Source organism: Corythoichthys intestinalis, chromosome 13 (assembly GCF_030265065.1).
Source record: "Corythoichthys intestinalis isolate RoL2023-P3 chromosome 13, ASM3026506v1, whole genome shotgun sequence".
Classification (NCBI taxonomy): Eukaryota; Metazoa; Chordata; class Actinopteri; order Syngnathiformes; family Syngnathidae; genus Corythoichthys; species Corythoichthys intestinalis.
Window position 1 is genome coordinate 9,793,827 of NC_080407.1, and position 22,163 is coordinate 9,815,989.

A 22,163-nucleotide genomic window follows, 5' to 3' on the forward strand; every position below is an offset into this window, starting at 1 on the left:
GCTGTATTTTAAGCCAAAAGAACTGTTGCGTTTGCCTGAAAAATATGTCTATAAGCCACCTTAGCAGATTCATGGCGCATTAAGCCCCCCAACTATTTTTATCTTGTCCGTTTTACCCTGGAAACCCCCGTTTACAGACGTCGCGCAACCGCTTTTGTTTCCATCCAGCCATAAAAAGAAGGTAATTCTATTATTCAAAATGTCTGTCATTTTTAGCTTCGAATTATTTATTGATGTCTATTTTAAACGACTTTAAAAAATTATTCACTCACATATTTTAAACTTTTAAACAAATTACGTCACAATGAAAAAAATGATGTAAATAAGTAACGTATATCTACCTTATAACTATCGCTTAATTGTATTTTTTTTTTTTTTGTTACTGTCGCATTTTCCCCATTATTTGAGATGATAAATAATCGATCCAAACAAAGAAAAAAAAAAAAGTTTAAAAGGGGAAATATATGAAAAAGAAAATCTCAACCACTCCTTGATGTCTGTGATTTCTGCATCGCGACGCTTGTTATATTACCACGTTTCACCCATAAAATCCCCCCCAAAAACCCGGCTGTGGCCATTCACAGCTGTGTCTTGACACTCGGTAATACAAGGTACATTGAGTATTTGGACCGAAAAGAGGTAAGTACGCGATAATAATGAAATAAAAATAAAAATCATGGCGTCTTTAATTTTGCTTTTTTTTTTTTTTTTTTTTAAATGTCCACCTGTTCAAAAATTTTCCTCCCCCAGAAAATAGAGATTTTAAGCTTTCCAATGATGTATCAGACATGCATATAGGACCATTTTGAAATCTGGCCAAATTGGGGGTCTCAGAGCGGAACTTCAAGTCACCTGAGTGTTTTCCGCCATAATGTCAATAACAACAGAAATTCATGATTTCAACATGAGTTATGGATACACATATACGAACACATTTAGAATGACTTTAGTAGGTAGTCAGGCAGTTTGTCATAAACACATGCTGGTTTAGAAAATTTAAACACGATAAGTGTATAAAAATACTTATGTTGTTAGATTTCCAATATTAACTCATTGGCTGCCATTGAACCGCCACTGAATGATCATGTTTTAGTGCCATTGAAGTCGATAGACGCCCAATAGTGTAATGCTATTTTTAGACCGTGACGTCGCCACCGTAACGTGGAAGTGGGTCAACATAGACACGCCCTCGCATACAACCCATGTTTTTCCTGCTTGTTTTCGCTGGCAATCTTTCAAAAAAGAACATGCCGAGTAAATACTGCTGCTATGGAACTTGTAGAAACGACTCCAGACATTACAACATATGAAGGATGTTTTCTTCATACGTGTCCCGAAACCAAAAACTGAAAAAAAAATGTACAGAATGGATCAACTTGTGCGGATGTCCAAAAGAGCAGTTTAACGCCAGCAAGGTGAAGCCATTCACATTTCATCTTCAGTAAACATTTTGTTGGGAGCCATGGTCCTACAGAGGACGAAAAGGTAAGCCATTTTGATATTTTTACTTATTTTTTAGCGTGTCGTTTTGCCGTGGTGCTTCTGTCTGACAATTAATGACCTGAAAAAAATTAAAATGGTATCTGCCTGCCACTGTTGTTACCTTTTCCGTTGGTAAAAAAGGAGGAACTGTTAATATATTATAGAATTAACATTTGTTATTACTGTACTGGTCTGGATCAGGTCGGCTCTTTTTCCCGTCTTTTACAGCCCTCGATACTCAAGCCATCTCTTTAACGGAACATTTTTATGTTCTTCCACATCTTTACCAGTAAATTTGGCACCAGGGACATAATTTTCGTTGGTAGGTTTAGCTCAGTAAACATCTCGTTCGCACACTACCGTATTGGCCGGAATATAAGACGGTGTTTTTTGCATTGAAATAAGACTGAAAAAGAGGGAGTCGTCTTATATTCGCGGTCTAGACATTATGCCCATTCACGACGCTAGATGGCGCCAGATATCAGTGAAGCGATGTTCTGTCATGACAGATCCCAGCTGCTGTTTTTCCTTATTCAGATTTGTTTCAAGACTACAGTTACAATTAGACCTCACGTTGATGGTTAATGCAGTTATTGCAATTTTGTTGTTTCATCACAATAGATTGGTTTATTTACATTTCAAAAACCAGAAGCCATTCATTTACAAATGTGATTGCACTTTAGTTTACATATTTAAATGTTCAGATATTAACATTTGAATGAGGCAAAATAACATGGTTTTTCTCTCAAATATATTGTTATAGTCATTTTTTTCGGATGTACTGTAATTGTTTTCTGTACAAAAATTAATTTGGTGTTCAAAAAGTCTTTTCTCAAACTTGAGTCTTGAAAAAAAGGGGGCCGTCTTATAATCAGGGCCGTCTTATATTCGGGCAAATATGGTATTTCCATGCATTTACTATTAGGGACACACGGGAGGTTGACCCCCCCCTTAGCAACAATTGCTAACCTCATGAATATTAATAAGCAAAACTGATGTGTTGCTTGCGGTACGCCATTCATTTAAAGTGGATAAGACGTTTATCGGCGTCAATGGCAATGATTTCAAGTATGAAATGATGACTCCAAAATGATTATAATTAAAGTTGCACCGATACCGATACCAGTATCGGCAGGGGGCGCCGATCCGGCCCGAATTGGTGGTATCGGTATCGACGAGTACCAACATTTAGGGCGCCGATACCATCTACTGGCATCACTTGGACGCAAATGTACTGTCCTCCCCATGTGAGCTAACTTCCCAAATCCCGATGCATGACATCTGTATGTCTTTGTCTCGAAATTACCAAACGAAATTAACACCTTCGTCTTCAATATTAAGGATGTAAACAACAACGCATATCAGCGATATTACGCTGCTCATCTAACATGGCAATCACAAACGATTAGCACACGTAAGCTAACGCCTGCTGTTGTAGAGCCGATGGGATCAGAAAGGTTAAGACCGTGGGAGACTAAGCAAACTCATGGTTTCATGATGAACAATGAGTGGCAAATTAAGAGCGCCCTACTTCAAACTAGTCCTGTTTATGAAAGTCGATTGTCATATGCTGGTGTTGTGCAGTAATGAGCAGAAGTGACTTCTGTCGCCAGAAAACACTCAAGCGGCGCAGCGCGCACACTAGATATCAACAAAAAGCAACCTAGATGTCCTATGTTAGATCCCATGCTAACTCTCGCGCGCACACACTAGATATCATCAAAGAGCAACCTAGATCCCATGCCACTAGCTGCGTGAGCCCAGAGCGACGTGTAATCCTTAATACTACATTGATGAATCAGAAACCGCCATGACTGAATGGAAGTTAGGCAGGCCAAATCAATCCATACCAGTGACTATAGAAAATGCTGTAAATACTGTTAATTCAGTACATGTTACAGATGGACTCGGACCACAAATAGGATGTTTTGCTTATATGGTAAATATAGCTGCTAAGAGAGCTGCAGCAATCAACAGTGTGCCCCACTTTACAAACAGTAAAGATTGTTCTCAGCTTATATACAAAATTTCTTCAGATCAGTAAGAAGTAAGCACATAAATATTATGCACTAAAATGCTTGTTTATATGATGGCACTGTTATTTTTGCTTGTTAGCAAATTAAAAAAAATTTTTAAAAATTAAAATAATAACAGTTGTATTTTCTGTTTCAGAGGATTAAATGTATTGAATTGTATCGAAAATCGTACCGAACCGTGACTTAACTATATCGTTGCATCCCTTATATGTACATATACATGTATATGTGTGTGTGTATTTTTTTTTTTTTTTTTTTGCAAACAGAGTGGTATCGGAATGGTTTCGGTATCGGCCGATACTGCACATCTGTATCGGTATTGGGCCCAAAAAATGGTATCGGTGCAACACTAATTATAATAAGTTGTACATAAGTGTCTCCATTTCGTATCCTGAAGCCCTTCCATATGTTACAAAATATGTCATTCATTACCGTATGCAATTTGGTGTCATGGTATATCAGCAACTCATTACTTCCCTACAGGCTCCATTACATTCGCTCTCGTGATTCATAATTCATCCACGTGAGTCACTGCAGCCACATGTTTCTCTTTAGTCCCTTTTCAATTGCATATGCAAGGTGGTGGAAGAGAAGGTAAGTAATGGAGTGGTATCCATGGCAACAGCTGCCAATTTCAACACTTGACCGAGGCAAGGAAGAGTTCTTCAGATTGTCAGGACAAAAAAAAAAGTGAGCGAGATCTAGATGTGTTGTATATAAAAATAAATCCCCTTGCAGCACCATCAGGAAAGCAATGAGGCGATGGGACACACGAGGAAGAGGAAGGCAGAGAGTGATGCGGCAGAAGCTCCTCCACAGTCGTTTGCATTCTCCTGAAAGCAAAAATCATCACACTATGCGCTTGAGAACACCCAAATTGTCTCAAAATTACCTGAGGGTGGTACGAGTGACACGACTCAGGACGTCTTCGGATCTTCTGGGACCGCATCCGCTCACACTTCACTGAGGCGTTATGTTCAGAGAAGGGTCAAGGAGCATTCACAGTTCGTCCATGAATACTTCGTAGCATCTTTTTCTAACTTTGTTACTGTAAATGTTGAGAAAATGTGGAGAATGGGAGGATATATTTGACTTCCTTGGGCTCAAGGGTGATGGGTGAGTGTTGTCTGGAGCAGTCGCAGTCCGCCTGCACGACCAACATCAGCAGGTTGCTCTGCGGGATTTGCTGCACTACAAACATCCTGCAATACACACAGTAGCAGTTCCTGGCACGGTCGGGTTGGGCAGTCGCCCGGGGTGGAAAAATGTGCTAGGAGTTATTGTCTACTATTGTATTATAATCGGCAATGACGCTCCATGCAGACCGCAGTTACTGTCTGCACGCAACGCCTCAGGTAGAAGAAGGTGGTGGCGGGGATTGGATTGTCACTCACTTAAAAAAAAGCTCAATCTTGGTCTCACACAAAAATACTGGGACCGTGTGCTTTGGTCAGATGAGACCAAGATTGAGCTTTTTGGCAACAAACACTCTAAGAGGGTCTGGCGTGCCACAAAAGATGCACATGCTGAAAACCACCTCATACCCACTATGAAGTATGGGGGTGGGTCAGTGATGCTGTGGGGCTGTTTTGCTTCCAAAGGCCCTGGGAACCTTGTTAGGGTGCATGGCATCATGAATGCTTTGAGATACCAAGACATTTTAAATCAAAATCTGTTGCCCTCTGCCCGAAAGCTGAAGATGGGTCGTCACTGGATCTTTCAGTAAGACAATGACCCTAAACATATGGCCAAATCTACACAGAAGTGGTTCACCAGACACAAAATCACGCTCCTCCCATGGCCATCTCAGTCCCCAGACCTTGTTTTGTTGGCAAAAGGGGGTTGTACAAAGTATTAACACCAGGGGTGCTAATAATTGTGACACACATTGTTTGATGTCAAATAATTTTTTCTTTATGTGGGATTTTTTTCCCCACTGAATGAATGCACTTGTATTGAAGGTTGGATTGTTCTCTTTTTTTTCCATTAAGGTCCCATATTATTTGAATGAAAAAAAAATATTAGAAGCTAAAAAACACATCTTTTTCAGGGGTGCCAATAATTATGGAGGGCACGGTACATTCACTAACAGACTAGCAATGTACATACTTCGACATATTTACGTAAAATAAATACTAACAGCACGTTTTTTTGCTTTTAACCAATAATCAAAACTGTTTTACATCCATATCTATAAAGAATTCGGGAATTTAAGCTTTTATTCACAAGAATTTTTACAGGAAAAGCTGTGTTTACATAAGGCGGCCTTTAGCTACATTCACGAACAAATTGCATTGTACTTCGACATATTTACGTAAAATAAATGCTAACTGCGTGTTTTTTTTTGTTGCTTTTAACCAAGAATCGAGACTGTTTTACGCCCATATCTATCAAGAGTTCGAGGACTTAAGCATTTATTCACAAGAATTTTCACCGGAAAAGCTCTGTTTACATAAGGCGGCCGCTAGCTACATTCACTAACAGGCTAGCATTTTACTTCGACATATTTACGTAAAATAAATGCTAACTGCACGTTTTTTTTTTTTTTTTGCTTTTGACCAAGAATCGAGACTGTTTTACGTCTATATCAATAAAGAATTCGGAGATTTAAGCATTTATTCACAAGAATTTTCACCGGAAAAGCTCTGTTTAGATAAGGCGGCCTCTAGCTACATTCACTAACAGACTAGCATTGTACATCGACATATTTAAGTAAAATAAGTGCTAACTGCACGTGTTTTTTTGCTTTTAACCAAAATTCGAGACTGTTTTACGTCCATATCTATAAAGAATTCGTGGATTTAAGCTTTCTTTCACAAGAATTTTCATGGGAAAAGCTCTGTTTACATAAGGCGGCCGCTAGCTACATCCACTAACAGACTAGTATTGTACGTCGACATATTTATGTAAAATAAATGCTAAATGCACGTTTTTTTTTTTTACTTTTAACCAAGAATTGAGACTGTATTATGTCCATATCTATAAAGACTTCAGGGATTTAAGCATTGATTCACAAGAATTTTCACCAGAAAAGCTGTTTACATATTGCCTGGCACGGCCAGACTGTTCTCCCTGTGTTTTTCAAACACTGAGAGTATAGTCTGGGACCCAGCCCATTAACGGCCTCTCGAGCAAGTACAAAATCAATCGACAAATCAGATTCGTTTATTTGCGTGACGTGTTGTTAACGAGCAACGTCACTCTTCCGCGTCGGAAGTCGTCTCCACAACAACACAGATGGCGAACGGGAGAGCCGAGAATATGTTCCAATCCACGGTAAAATCAGTTTTAAATTACCAAAAACACATCGACACAAGTCATTGACAACAGTCTGTCTCGTGCTAGCCATGTTGAATAAACTCCGCTCTCCTCGTATGTTTACTTCCCCGCGCAAGTCCCTCGTCCCGCCCGTCGCTGATTGATCCACTCCGCTGTCTGTTTGCTGTGGCTTGCTCCGCCCTGGAAATTATTAATGGTGGCCAGACTCAATAGCTGGAACAGCGGTGAGTCTGGAGTATCAGGCTAGTTTTTTTTTTTTTTTTTTTTTGCTTTTAACCAAGAATCGAGACTGTATTACGTCCATATCTATTAAGAATTCAGGGATTTAAGCATTTCTTCACAAGAATTTTTACCGGAAAAGCTCTGTTACATAAGGCGGCCGCTAGCTACATTCACTAACAGACTAGCATTGTAGATTGACATATTTACGTAAAATAAATGCTAACTGCACGTTTTTTTTTTTTTTTTTTTTTGCTTTTAACCAAGAATTGAGACTGTTTTACGTCCATATCTATTAAGAATTCAGGGCTTCAAGCATTTATTCACAATAATTTTCAACGAAAATCTTTGTCTGTGATTCCACATGGTCAGCTTTGATGGCCTCGCCCACAATACAGGCCCCCTATTAATCGGCTCCGTGCCCCGTCATTACATTATGAAGTCTTTGAATATTCTTAGCAAATATTAGGCTTTGGTTGTTGGTTTGTGCTAAATATACTTCATGCACTGTATTTTGTGCGTCAACTGTTAGTTTCTTTGTGATTAGTTTTGGTCAATGAATACACAATCGTCCAGCAGTCAGAAGTAAAGGAATGTTATTGTAATGCCGTAGCTGTACACCAGAGGGTGCTCATGGCACTTAATACATGATTCTTTTCAACTTTTCCCCTTCACTTGAAGTGCTCTATTTACCTTTTTTTAATACTTTCCTCACCCTCACTCACCATGTGCTTTGTATAATCTCATGCACCCTCATCTAATCCTGTTTCTTCCCACTTATTTCCATCCCTGCGGTTATATAAAAACAGGCAGAAGCGTAAAAAATGGATTTCAGTGGGACATTAAAAAAAAAAAAAAAAAAAAACTGGACGTGGGTTTAGCAGAGAGCTGCAATGCAGGATTATGTCTATGTGGGTGCTCGCACTTACTTCTGGCAGCGTCCACACTTAATGATGCTGTTGGTCTCTTTGACTGATGGCTCGTAGACAAAACTGGGGTACTCTGTATCACATGGCTGCAGGATGTCACCCTTTTTCTTGTGCAAGGAAGCTGGAAAAAAAAAGAAAGGTCAAGGTTGACATTTGATTTACTGCCTCAGTCAAGAAGATATGCAGCTTGTGCCTATTGCATCATTTTAAAACAAAGTCTATAAAGTCAACTTTATGTGTCCTATATATAAAACAATGACAGTTAACCTTTACTTTGTCTCCTGCGGCCACATTGTGCAGTAACCTAAATCTATTACAGAGTTTCTGAGAGTAAACAAAGTTCACAGACTGACTTTTCTTTTTTTTTTTTTTTTACAAACTCACCATCTGCAAAATGCTCCGTGTGCCAGAATCCACAGACATTAAACTCAAGAAGAAACCTTGTGAAGTGGAGAAAAGAGGAGAGTGGACGGAGAGAGGGAATCAATTAGCCACTCCATCATTACAGACTTTCTGGCAGATTGCTCTCACTTTTCCCAAAACTGGGCCCCGACCCAGAGTTCTGTCAGGGGAAAGCACTAAATTGGCAGTACCATTGCAAAGCTTTTCATCCTGGCTAATGCATGTTGAAAAATTGACAAATGAATGACAAAAACAAAAGAAAATCTTTTTTTATTAGATTATAGATCTGGGGATTTGCCAACTAAAGACCTGTGTGGCTTGTTGCTAGTAGCAACACTTACAGTAAGAAGTTGGAGAGGAACCACTTGAGGGCGGATGCTAGAGCGTAGAATGACTAGAAGGAATAAAAAACAAGACGAGCAACAGAATTATTCACACAGATAATGTATATATCTGTCTGGAGGTGGATGAATATTATTTACATACGCTGAGAAGCGGTCGGGCCCTGCTGGTGGAGTGAACGTTCATCTTACACATAGCCTGGTAGTCAAACAGAGACACTCTGAGGAAACACAAAGAACGGAATCACTTTGTCTCTGCTTTATATACCTCATGGACTGTACATCTCACAAAAGCACACGTGCACATTTGCAGTTGCGTACACGGGGAGAGCGCTGCTTACGCAATCTCCTGTGGCAAATGAAGCGTGATCAAATCTTTTAGCCGCTTCAAAAATAGTACGTCACTCACTCATGAGACGTCGGGTACAAAAGACGGGCACAAAGCAGGAAAGAGGACGAGGAGGGGAGGGAGGCTCGGCGGCGATGAGTACAGAATCTATAGCGCAAACCTGGAAAACAAGTACTATGGGGCTACAGTATACACTCACTTTGTTAGTTATATGGTTTCTATTTTACTGTGCATTTTGCATACATACAGTGCTGGGCCAAAAGTATTGGCATCCCTGTAATTCTGTCAGATCACGCTCCATTTGTCCCAGAAATGATTGCAATTATAAATGCTTTGGAAACAGTGGTGTTACAAGGATGCCATGTGTGGGTGGGGTGGGCATTAGTCTTACCTAGGGGGTGGGGCAAAAAAAAAACAAAAAAAAACTAAAATGCTCAAATAGGTCGAAATCCAGCGTAGGGCGACTACACCTTAAAACATATTTTGTTTTCTCCTTGAGCTAACTGTTGTTGTGATTTGGTCTAAACAAATAAAAGTTGATTTGATTTTATTTGACTTAGAACTAAGGCTGTCAAAATTATCGCGTTAACGGGCGGTAATTAATTTTTTAAATAAATCACGTTAAAATATTTGACGCATTTAACGCACAGGCCCCGTTCAAATAGATTAAAATGACAGAACAGAGTAATGTCCACTTGTTACTTGTGTTTTTTGGTGTTTTGTCGCCCTCTGCTAGCTCTTGGGTCCGACTGAATTTATGGGTTTCAGCACCATGAGTGAGCATTGTGTAATTATTGACATCAACAATGGCGAGCTACCAGTTTATTTTTTGATTGAAAATTTTACAAATTTTATTAAAATGAAAACATTAAGAGGGGTTTCAATATAAAATTTCTATAACTTGCACTAACATTTATCTTTTAAGAACTACAAGTCTTTCTACCCATGGATCGCTTTACGAGAATGTTAATAATGTTAATGCCATCTTGTTGATTTATTGTTATAATAAACAAATACAGTACTTATGTACCGTATGTTGAATGTATATGAATGTATGTCTTGTGTCTTATCTTTCCATTCCAATAATAATTTACAGAAAAATATGGCATATATTATAAATGGCTTGAATTGCGATTAATTACGATTAATTTCTAAGCTGTAATTAACTCGATTAAAAATTTTAATCGTTTGACAGCCCTACTTAGAACACATACATAACTGAACAGTATGGTGACAATGTTTTTTTTAGGTAACCTATTGTGGTTCCTCGGTCTTATTATTATTGATATTATTATTATAGTTATTCTTTTTTCCACAGCCCCTTTGAGCTCAATTTAACCCCCATAGAATGCTTCAAAATGCACCAAAATCGGCAGGCAGGTCAAGACAGATGCAATTTTTGATACAGTGTAAAGACCAATTCCAAATACACTATGTAGCGCCCCCTCGCAGTCATTCTTTGTCCCGCTGACGCTTTGAGCCCTACTTTGACCCCCTCAGAATGCTTCAAAACTCACCAAACTCAACAGCCAGGTGAACACTGGTGAAAACTTTGATAAAATGTAAAAAAAATGTAAATGTTTTTTTTTTTAAAGGTGAAAGAGGAGGTAACAACATAAAGGTTAAAAGTTAGAACACATCAGTACTATATGAATGGGATACCATACGCGGTGCCCTGACTGCTGTTAGTACTACATCCAGTTTTCTTTGGGTGGGCAGAGCGTGTCCGTGGGTGGGCACTGCCCCCCCCCTCCAGTAACGCCCCTGTTTGGTAATAATATCTTCATTTATTTTGCTTACAATGAAAAAAACAAAAGAGAATGGGAAAAAAAATAAACAAATCATTGTCATTTTGCACAAAACTCCAAAAATTGGCCTGACAAAAGTATTGGTACCCTTTCAAATTAACTGTGTAATTAACAGCACCTGGTACTTACCTGTGGCACATCACAGGTGGTGGCAATAACTAAATCACACTTGCAGCCAGTTAAAATGGATTCAGGTTGACTCAACCTCTGTCCTGTGTCCTTGTGTGTACCACATTGAGCATGGAGAAAATAAAGAACACCAAAGAACTGAGGGCTTGAGAAGCAAAATTGCGAGGAAACATGGGCAACATCAAGGCTACAAGTCCATCTGCAAAAACCTAAATGTTCCTGTGTCTACTGTGCGCAGTGTCATCAATAAGTGTAAAGCCTATGGCACTGTGGCTAACCTCCCTAGATTTGGACGGAAAAGAAAAATTGACGAGAGATTTCAACGAAAGATTGTGCGGATGGTGTAAGAACCTCAACTAACATCCAAACAAGTTCAAGCTATCCTGCACTCCGAAGGTACAACAGTGTCAACTCGTACTATCAGTCGGTGTCTGAATGAAAAGGGAGGAAGACGCCACTTCTGCCCCAGAGACATAATAAAGCCTGGCTGGAGTTTGGAGGCCTTCAAAGAAAAGAACACAGTCCTCATAGTCAAACATTCCGGAGCTTTCCTGATGTTTTGGGGTTGCTTTGCTGCCTCTGGCAGTGGACTGCTTGACTGTGTGCATGGCATTATGATATCTGAGGACTACCAACAAATTTTGCAGCATAATGGAGGGCCCGGTGTGAGAAAGTTGGGTCTCGCTCAGAGGTCATGGGTCTTCCAGCAGGACAATGACACAAAAAACACTTCAAAAACCACTAGAAAATGGTTTGAGAGAAAGCATTGGAGACTTCTAAAGTAGCCAGACCTGAATCCCATAGAACACCCGTGGAGAGATCTGAAAATGTCAGTTTGGAGAACGCACCCTTCAAATCTCAGAGACCTGGAGCAGTTGGCCAAAGAAGAATGGTCTAAAACTCCAGCAGAGCATTGTAAGAAACTCATTGATGGATACCGGAAGCGGTCGTTCGCTTGCTATTTTGTCTAAAGGTTGTGCTACCAAGTATTAGGCTGAGGGTGCCAATACTTTTGTCCGACCCATTTTTGGGTGCTAATTCTTTTGGCCAGCAGTGTATACAGTATAACTTGGTTATTGTGCTAGTCTGTATGCATTTCAGGTCTATAAATATGACATGACAAATGCATTTGAAGTCCAAGAATTTCATATACAGTGTTTCACAAAAGTGAGTACACCCCTCGCATCTCTGCAGATATTTAAGTATACCTTTTCATGGGACAACACTGACAAAATGACACTTTGACACAATGAAAAGTAGTCTGTGTGCAGCTTATATAATAGAGTTAATATATTTTCCCCTCAAAATATAGCCATTGATATCGAAACCCCTGGCAACAAAAGTGAGTACACCCCTTAGCAACTACGTACATCCCTACATGTCCAAATTGAGTACTGCTTGTCATTTTCCCTCCAAAATGTCATGTGACTCGTTACAGGAGTGCTGTGAGCATTATTGCAGAGATTGAAGAGGACAGGGGGTCAACCTGTTAGTGTTCAGACCATACGCCGCACTCTACATCAAATTGGTGTGCATGGCTGTCACCCCAGGAGGAAGTCTCTTCTGAAGACGGTACACAAGAAAGCCCACCGGTCTCATCAGACCATAGGACATGATTCCAGTTTGCGAGCATTCTTGTGTACCGTCTTCAGAAGAGGCTTCCTCCTGGGGTGACAGTCATGCACACCAATTGGATGTAGAGTGCGGCGTATGGTCTGAGCACTAACAGGCTCCCCCCCCCCACCTCTTCAATCTCTGCAATAATGCTCACAGCACTCCTGTAACGAGTCACATGACATTTTGGAGGGAAAATGACAAGCAGTACTCAATTTGGACATTTACGGATGCACATAGTTTCTATGTGGTGTACTCACTTCTGTTGCCAGGGGTTTGGATATTAATGGCCATATTTTGAGTTATTTTTAGAGGAAAATAACCACTCAGCCACCGTGCCGCCAGCAAGACCAGTACTGGAACAAAAAAATTTGTTGTGGTTTGATACATGGTCTTCCTTGTTCGGAAAGTAGCATACGCTGGATTATTAAGCAGCTAGGGCGCCTAAATAATAAGCACTCTGTCAACTGTCTGCTTAACTTGAACACACAAAATGAAAGGTTTGGCCTATGGCCTACTAGACTTATCTTTTCTCCTCCTAGCAGCGTTAGCCCAAAAGATACAAATGACAATGGAGCGAGTTTGGAGAAGCCTTCGTTCATCTCAGTTCATCTTCGTTTTGTGCGCCAGTCTTATAAGAGGCTTCCTCCTGGGGTGACAGACATGCACACCGATTTGATGTAGAGTGCGGCGTATGGTCTAAGCACTAACAGGCTGACCCCCCCCACCTCTTCAATCTCTGCAGCAATGCTCACAGCACTTCTGTAATGAGTCACATGCCATTTTGGAGGGAAAATGACAAGCAGTACTCAATTTGGACATTTACGGATGCACGTAGTTTCTATGCGGTGTACTCACTTCTGTTGCCAGGGGTTTAGATATTAATGGCCATATTTTGAGATATTTTTAGAGGAAAATAACTTAACTCTATTATATAAGCTGCACACACACTACTTTTCATTGAGTCAAAGTGTCATTTTGTGAGTGTTGTCCTATGAAAAGATATACAGTGGACTTAAATATCTGCAGAAATGTACTGACTTTTGTGATACACTGTAACTAATAAGAAAAACTCCTACCTTTTGAACATGCCCATTCGGATCAGCATCGTCATGACCGAGCCGTCGACCTCGCCGAAGAATTTTCCGGCCTGTCGGCAAAGACACAAAAGGCGATATAAAGCAGGTATCTTTTTACAACACCGGCACGTCACTGTTATATTGCTGGACTGTGTGTGAACTGACATCAGCACGCTGTTTAGAAATGAGGATGAACCCATTATTGTCAATCACGTAGCACTCCATATCCTGCGATAAGAGACAGAGGGGCAATTACACAGTGAGCCGCCATTAGGCTCAAATTATACACAACAGACAAATAAACTCATTCAACTCGGACTGTGACGCGCGTAGCGTGAGGTTGAGATCTTCCAGAGATGACGCAGGAGTAAGTGGGTACTTTGTGGGGTATACTCACAAAGCTGTCACAGCGAAGAGGACAAACTCCTTCTACGTCAGAGCACTGCGGGGAAAATGAACAGCAAAGATGATGAAAGTGTTTCCTAAGCGAGGCGCTAACGACAGGTGAGTTCACGTGAAGCGAGGAGGTGTTGATTGGAGCGCCACGCGACTTAACTTCAGGGCCTTATTTGATGTCATTTAATTCATTTGTAGCAGCATACGCGTGAGTGTAATCTAGTTAAGTGGCATGTGTGAGGTGGATTTGACAGAGCTCAGCAGGTGCAGAAGATGTTAAAATTAGGTCCGACAGCACAAGTGAAGTGAGAAAATCACTTACATCAGTGTCGTTTGGCTGCGAAGACAGAAAAGACAAACATCACTTGATTAGTATTGATGATGCGAGACAGATTTTTTTAAAAATATACATTCGGTTTGATTTGAATGAATTTCAAATATAGGACTAAATATGAAAGGCACAAAGATTTAACAGTAGTTCTAGTATGGAGTGTTGTAGTTGAGAAAGAAGAAGGCAGTTAATGATCATTTTATAGGTAAAGTCACTATACAATGTGTACTAATGTACTTCCTGCAACATTTGTAAGTACCGTAATTTCCGCACTATAAGCCGCCACCCACCAAATTTGACATGAAAACGGCATTTGTTCATAGCTAAGCTACACTGGACTATGAGCAGCAGCTGTCCTCACTGTATTATGGGATATTTACACCTAAAAATATTAACTGGTAACACCGTATTTGACAGTGGCATTATAAGACTGGCATAAGAACAAATGAACCACCATGAAGCTTTGAACTAATTGGTTCATTGCTTCAAGAAGCTTCATTTGGTCATGACTACTTCCTTGGGGGAGAACAGCCAACCTCTGCTGCCGCCCCCTATCAACACTGTTGTCATCCAACATGCCTCCTAGCATGCATTGTATCACTGCAGATGTAAATAACAATCAAAATTCATATCCTGTGCTAATTATTTCTTCAGTTACTGTTCGATTTGTTTAATTAATTGCTAGTTATGGTATTTGGAAACACTTTATTTGACAGTAGCGCCAAAACACTTTAATAAGACCATCATAATTATGAAGTTACGCTGCTACGAGCATTAATGAATGCTTATGACGGATGTCATTTAATGTTTTCCAGCAAATTATCTCACTTTTGAATGGATGTAAAAGATCCGAGCTGGACATACTGTAAATGGAGTTAGAACCATAGAATTTACCGTATTATACTTAATGACAGTTGTCATAAGCATTCATTAATGCCCATGATAGTGTCGTAATTATGACGGTCTTATGGCAGGCTTAATGAGCTGCACTGGACTATAAGCAGTCGCTGTTCTCACTGTATTATGGGATATTCACACCAAAAGATGTTAATTAACCGGTAGCACTTTAATTGACAGCGGCATCATACGACTGACATTAGACCAAATGAACCACCATGAAGCTTTGAACCAATTGGCTGTAAAGCTTCATTGCTTCGAGAAGCTTCATTTGGCCATCACTGTTCTCTTGGTGGAAACAATCAATCTCTGCTGCCACCTGCTGTCAACACTGTTGTCGACCAACATGCCTCCTAGCATGCATTGCAAAACTGCAGATGTAAATAACAATCAAAATTCATGTGCTGTGCTCATTATTTCTTCAGTCACTGTTCCAGTTGTTTCATTAATTGCTAGTTATGGAATTTGGTAACATTTTATTTGACAGTGGCGCCATAACACCGTCATAAGATCATCATATTTATGACATGACACTACCATAAGCATTAATGAATGCTTATGGTAATGGTGTTATATGACAGATATCATTTTGTGTCATTTGGCAAATGATCCCACTTTTGAATGTATGTGAAAGATCCGAGCTGGACATAAATGGAGTTAGTCACATAATTTGCCGGATGACACTTAATGACATTTGTCATAAGCATTCGTTAATGCCTATGATAGTGTCCTAGTTACGACGTTCTTATGGCAGTCTTAATAAGCTGCACTGGACTATAAGCAATAGCTGCCCTCACTGTATTATTGGATATTTACACCAAAAGATATTAAATGGTAACACTTTATTTGACAGCGGCATCATAAGACTGTCATGAGACCAAAGGATTCATTGCTTCAAGAAGCTTCATTTGGACAGGACTGTTGTCTTTGGGGAGACAATCAACCTCTGCTGCCACCTGCTGTCATCACTGTTGTGTTTCAACATGCCTCCTAGCATGCACTGCAGTAGGACTGCAGCTATCGATTATTTTAGTAGTCGATTAATCGATGAACTAGTTAGTTCAAATAATCGAGTAATTGGATAAGGAACATGACTGACTTGAGCCTTAAACGGTAGAAAAAAATAAACAAATGAGGATCTAAGTTACAACTAAAGGACAACTGGCTAACTTTCATAGCAAAAACCGATAGCGTAAATGCTATAAAATGCTAATTTTTTTTTTTTTATGCTCTTAAAAAATGGTTCAGACACATATTCCCGCAAACAACGGCTAATATACGTATAAACTGAATTACGAATGCTTTTAAAAAAATTAGCTCAAACAAAAACTTTGCTTATGTTGGTCTTAACAGGGAGCCGCTGGATTCACCCATGTGAAATGAAGCAGACGAGAGAGCAGTGTATCCACCCAAATCAATATAACTAAATGCAAACTTTCAAAATAGACTGTTACAGCACCACTTTAATTAAACGAATACTCGAAGTAGCAAAACTTAATTCGAATATTTTTTTCTATTCAAATACTCGAGTTAATCGATTAATCGTTGCAGCACAACAGATGTAATTAACGATCCAAATTCATGTTCTGTGCTATTTATTTCTTCAGTTACTGTTCCAGTTGTTTCATTAATTGCTAGCTAAGGAATTTGGTAACTTTGTGTCATCCGGCAAATTATCCCACTTTTGAATGGACGTAAAAGATCCGAGCTGGACATCAATGGAGTTAGTGACACAATTTGCCGAATGACATTTAATGACATTTGCATTCATTAATGCCCATGATAATGTCATGTCATAATTAAATAAATCAACAAATAAGCCACACTGGACTATTAGATGCAGGATTCAAAATATGGGGAAAAAAAGTAGCACCTTATAGTCCGAAAATTACGGTATGCATGAAACACATACATACAGGACATGATGTAATTCATCCAACATGGACGCGGCAGCTACTTCTTTCTAATCAGGAGATTATTTGCGAGCGCGCCTTAAGACAAAACAGTAAATTATTCATGCCCAAACTGCAAGAATTGCGAATGAAAATGACACTCACAAGCTCATCGCTGACGAATATGGACACACTGGGGCAGATGGTCGTGCATATGTTGCCCATCCACACGGGACACAGCACTACTTACACTCACATATATAGTATACAGTATTCTCAACAAGGAACTTGGAAGTGTTGCAGTAAACACACACACACTTGGCTAGTGCTTTGCCATCCATCATTTAGGGGCGCCACGGGCCTTAATGCTCTTTTAATCGCTATCTTTGCCACTGTGGGAGAGTGGAGGTTTCCAACACCTGCCACATACTATAAAAATGGTGGCTCAGAAGCGTGGAGGGACAACTTATATCAGTCTTTCACAACCGGCGTAAACACTCTTATTATTGCTCGTGCAGTGGTGAAATAAGATCTAACTGCTTCGGATATACGTTTAATTTCCTATTAAGAGAGAGCTTTTGTCACACCCCATTAAATAGCAACAGCGGTGGTTTAAAAAAAGGATACGCAGTGTGAATAAAAGGTTAGAATTCCAAGCAGACCTTTCTTGTTATTTCACCCCTGAATTTCATTTATTGTCATTTATTGCAATGCAGTGCTGCAAAGAATAATCGATTAACTCGAGTACCGTAATTTTCGCACTATAAGGCGCACCTGACTATGAGCTGCCACCCACCAAATTTGACACGAAAACAAGATTTGTTCACAGATAAACCGAACTGGACTATAAGCTGCAGCTGCCTTCACTATTATGGGATATTTACGCCAAAAGATATGACATACGACTGTCATAAGACCAAATGAACCACCATGAAGCTTTGAACCAATTGGCTGCAAAGCGTCATTGCTTCAAGAAGCTTCATCTGGCCATCATTGTTCCCTTGGGGGAGACAGTCAACCTCTGCTGCCACCTGCTGTCAACACTGTTGTTGTCCAACATGCCTCCAAGCATGCATTGCAGCGCTACAGATGTAAATAACAATCAAAATTCATGTTCTGTGCTAATTATTTCTTCAGTTACTGTTCCAGTTGTTTCAATAATTGCTAGTTATGGCATTTGGTAACAGTTTATTTGACAGTGGCGCCATAAGATTGTCATTAGACAATCATAATTATGATATGACACTGTCATGAGGACTAAAGAATGTTTATAACAGATGTCATTTAGAGTTATCCGACAAATTATCTCACTTTTGAATGGATGTAAAAGAGCCAAGCTGGACATAAATGGAGTAAGTGACATAATTTTCTGGATGACACTGAATGACATCTGTCATAAGCCATGCATAAGCATTCAGCAATGCTTATTATAGTGTCATGTCATAATTATGACGGTCTTATGACACCGCGGTCAAATAAAGTGTTACCTATTAACCCAAATAAATTAACAAATAAGCCGCACTGGACAAGCCGCAGGATTCAAAATGAAGGAAAAAAGTAGCGGCTTATAGTCCGATAATTACGGTAATTTGATTAGAAAAAAGCTTTGAATCCATTTTTTCTGTTTCGAGTATTCGTTTAATGAGAGTGGTGTTGTAATGGTTTGTTTTGAAAGTGTTTGCATTTAGGTTTATTGATTTTGGTGCCAACAGTGAACTCATCAAACATGACTGGATTCAGCTGCTCCCTGTTAAGGCCAAAATAAGGTAAGTTTTTGTTTGAGCTAATATGTTTTTTATGCATTTGTTATTTCGTTTATTGGTATATTTAGGTGTTTTTTGTAGGAATATGTGTTTGACCGATTTGTTCAGAGCATTTAAGCAAGCAGACTTTTGCCCTGCAAGTTAGCCAATTGTTCTTTTGTTGTACTTAGATCCTCATTTATTTATTTTTTTATACTAGCGTTGTTTTCGTCAACGATGATGATCACGAAAATATTTAGTCAATGAACAATTTTTTCATGACGATGGCCTCGCGATGACGAGCTAAAAACGTGTGTTCGGAGACTAAAACATAACGAGATGGATGCCAGTTGTCGTACGACGGGACAAAAATTAGCCATAGTTTTCGTCGTAAGTTCACAATGTGTGATATTTTCTTATCGTATGTGTAGTTAGCACACATTTTAGCAGTGTTTGGTCGTGTCGCTCATGTGACATGCTGTGCCTCCCCCCGACCCACACACAGCCTTAAGCATGTGCCCGTTCCAAGCTTCTTGTGTGAAACACATGTGTCAGGTGCTGCTTGGTAAGTTTTGTTTTCTTATCTTGGCTATGCTATGTTGCTTTAGCCTTTAAAGGACTGTGCTGAGTGATTATCACACACTAAACTAACTTGTAGCGTGAGCATAGCGCTCGCGTTAGCATATACATAGACTATGGCATAGCGTTTCCGTTAGCATTAGTATCTCGGTGAGTGTTTTCCTAAACTCCTGGAAAACTTTTTACATACAGTTCATGGCCTCCAGGTAAATTTAATTAATTGCAAATAATGTGATGTTTACCTGTTGAATGTGAATTATCATCACGAAGATGTTGATGTCCTTATAGAATCTACAATTATGCGATCGTCTGTCACTGTTCATTCATAATTTTTTAAAACAGTTATTTATTCATGGACTAAAACTTTTGTAGTTTATAGACGAAAACATTTTGAGAATTGTTGACTAAAACTAGACGAAGACAAACTCATTTTAAAATAAATAAAATATGACTAAGACTAATAAGTATTTTCGTCCAAAAGACCAAGACTAAGATGAAAAAACCTGCCAAAAACAACACTATACCATTTGAGGCTCAGCTCAGGTATTTTCCATTTATTTTTAAAAGTGTACTTCTGCATAGTTTGAAGAAACATTCAGGAATTTTATTTTGTATTTGCAATTCATGCTCTTTTGAAAGTGCAATATTAGCAAGCCTATGTTTTACATCTCCTAAAATCTATTCTGCAGCGCATTAAATGTTCCTAATCCGATAACTCGATTATTCGAACTAAATAATTGCTTAATCAACAACTAAAATAATCCATAGCTGTAACCTATTAAATGTAATAAAAGTTTTTGTTTTTTTAATACATACCTGCGATGCAATAGCCCAAAATTTGGATTCTAACACTTCCAGAGTCATCTGGACACCAATAGCTGAAAGACAGCATGAGAGGAAAGTCATTAGCATGCAGACGTGGATGAAGTAATCAAATTTTTTTTTTTTTTAATAACTCATGTAAAAGTACAGATACATGGACAAAAAAAAAAATCAAGTACAAAAGTACTTGGTTTAAATTTTACTTTACAAGTAAAAAAAATAAAAGTATTTTCTCCCCATGCAAAAATGTGATACATATATATTTTAAATATATTATATAACTGTGCAGAATGTGAAACTGTAACATCATTGACTGCACTGTAAACTAAAACTTAACAAGCTCAAAAAACTCCAAAGCTTATTTTAATAGCGGATTACAAGCAACTATCAGGTCCATTTGAAGGTGCGCTGCTCTCACTGTAGTTTGTTTATCGGTCAATATCTTGTTCACCTGCCTACTCTTACTTGTAGGCTACTCATGTTGCTCCCTCTAGTGCTCAAAAACGGTATAGTTGCACGGGGCTTATTGATTGTGCTGGAGGCATGAAAATAAAACGATAAAGAGGTGGAGTAAAAAGTACAGATATGCGCTGTAAAATGTAGTGAAGTAAAAAGTAACACTTTGTGGTGTGTTCCCTCTCGCCATCCCCGAGGGCAGGTAGATGGACGCTCGGGTGGCCCGGGGGACCACCCTGGATTCGCTCGTCTGCGTGGCTGCTGCGTGCCCAGCGGGGCTCGCGTGCGGCTGGATGTTATTGGGCGCGCTCGGGCAAGGGGTCCTGGTGCCGGAATTGGCGATGGGGCGGCGTAGGGTCGGTCGCCAAAGGGCTTACACTCACAAGGGATTCACACGATTACTGGTTTTTAGATCACAGAGATGATTTGTGTATACTCTACCCCACAGGTGTCAAACCGATTCCAGAAAGGGCCAAGTGGGTGCTGGATTTTGTTCCAACCGATAGCGCACAGAGAGTTTAACCAATGAACTTGACACCTAACAAAGTTGAACTGATTAGTGATTACACATGTAAAAGATCTGATTGGTGAAAAGGTTTCCTCTTCATTGGTTGGAAAGCAAACCTGCACCCACTTGGCCCTTTCTGGAATCGGTTTGACACATGTGCTCTACCCCTTTCTATCACTTAGCTTATTGACTCCCCCACCTTCTTCCCCATCTTTCCCTGGTCAACCGGAAATACATTTAGCTGACGATAGCACCAACATATTAGTAGTTAGTGTAGTTAGGCGTTGTTTGTGTTTCTTCTCTTTCTTCTCGTGTTTCTTTTCTTCTGTTCCCCCATAACCCCTTCCTGTTCGCTGTTTTGTCATAATAAATGAGGTATGTTGAATGATCACAAGGGGAGTATGTCACTCTCAATGTGAAACATTAAAACTGTTCAGTCTATCCGGGCACTTAGACTTCCATTCTCCGTGTCAAACAGCTGAACAAGACGGGTTCATAAAAAAAAAAAAAAAAAAAAAAAAAAAGAATAAAGTATCACTTCGTATTTGTACTCAAGTACAGATCCACAAAAATGTACTTAGGTACATTCCACCACTGTTACCATGTAGTTTGTCGTGATAGCATTTAGTGAATAAATGACTCTGTTTGCACTGACATAATAATTGCCCTTTAAATAAAGGTAGTGCTGCGGTGCTATTCTTAGACACCGTGACCTACAACACTTTATTATAAACCACCAAGACAGTAGTCTTATAACGTGTTTTCGCGTCAAAGCAAGCCAGCAGATTCACAGCTTTGGTCGGCATGCTGCTGGGTTTGGAAAAAAATGTAATTGCATAAGTTCTCTGATCAGCACATGTACACATACTGTAC

At 39.5% G+C, this 22,163-nt stretch overlaps 1 protein-coding gene across 5 annotated transcripts in view; it reads right to left on the reverse strand.

Moving 5' to 3' along the window:
* Positions 1-236: 236 nt before the first annotated feature.
* The window catches only part of cacna2d4a (calcium channel, voltage-dependent, alpha 2/delta subunit 4a), a 100,992-nt gene continuing 79,065 nt past the window's right edge, over positions 237-22,163 (reverse strand). For 3 of the 5 annotated variants that reach the window (XM_057856127.1, XM_057856126.1, XM_057856125.1), the window contains 12 exons: positions 20,321-20,382; positions 14,386-14,400; positions 13,981-14,109; positions 13,833-13,895; positions 13,668-13,738; positions 8,834-8,909; positions 8,689-8,741; positions 8,330-8,385; positions 7,946-8,066; positions 4,600-4,720; positions 4,411-4,488; positions 237-4,351 (listed from right to left, as the gene is read on the reverse strand). In XM_057856127.1, coding sequence (XP_057712110.1) covers positions 4,262-4,351; positions 4,411-4,488; positions 4,600-4,720; positions 7,946-8,066; positions 8,330-8,385; positions 8,689-8,741; positions 8,834-8,909; positions 13,668-13,738; positions 13,833-13,895; positions 13,981-14,109; positions 14,386-14,400; positions 20,321-20,382 — 935 coding nt within the window. In that variant the 3' untranslated portion in view covers positions 237-4,261. The remainder of the gene's footprint in view (positions 4,352-4,410; positions 4,489-4,599; positions 4,721-7,945; positions 8,067-8,329; positions 8,386-8,688; positions 8,742-8,833; positions 8,910-13,667; positions 13,739-13,832; positions 13,896-13,980; positions 14,110-14,385; positions 14,401-20,320; positions 20,383-22,163) is intronic. The other 2 variants (XM_057856129.1, XM_057856128.1) reach the window with 1 other exon arrangement.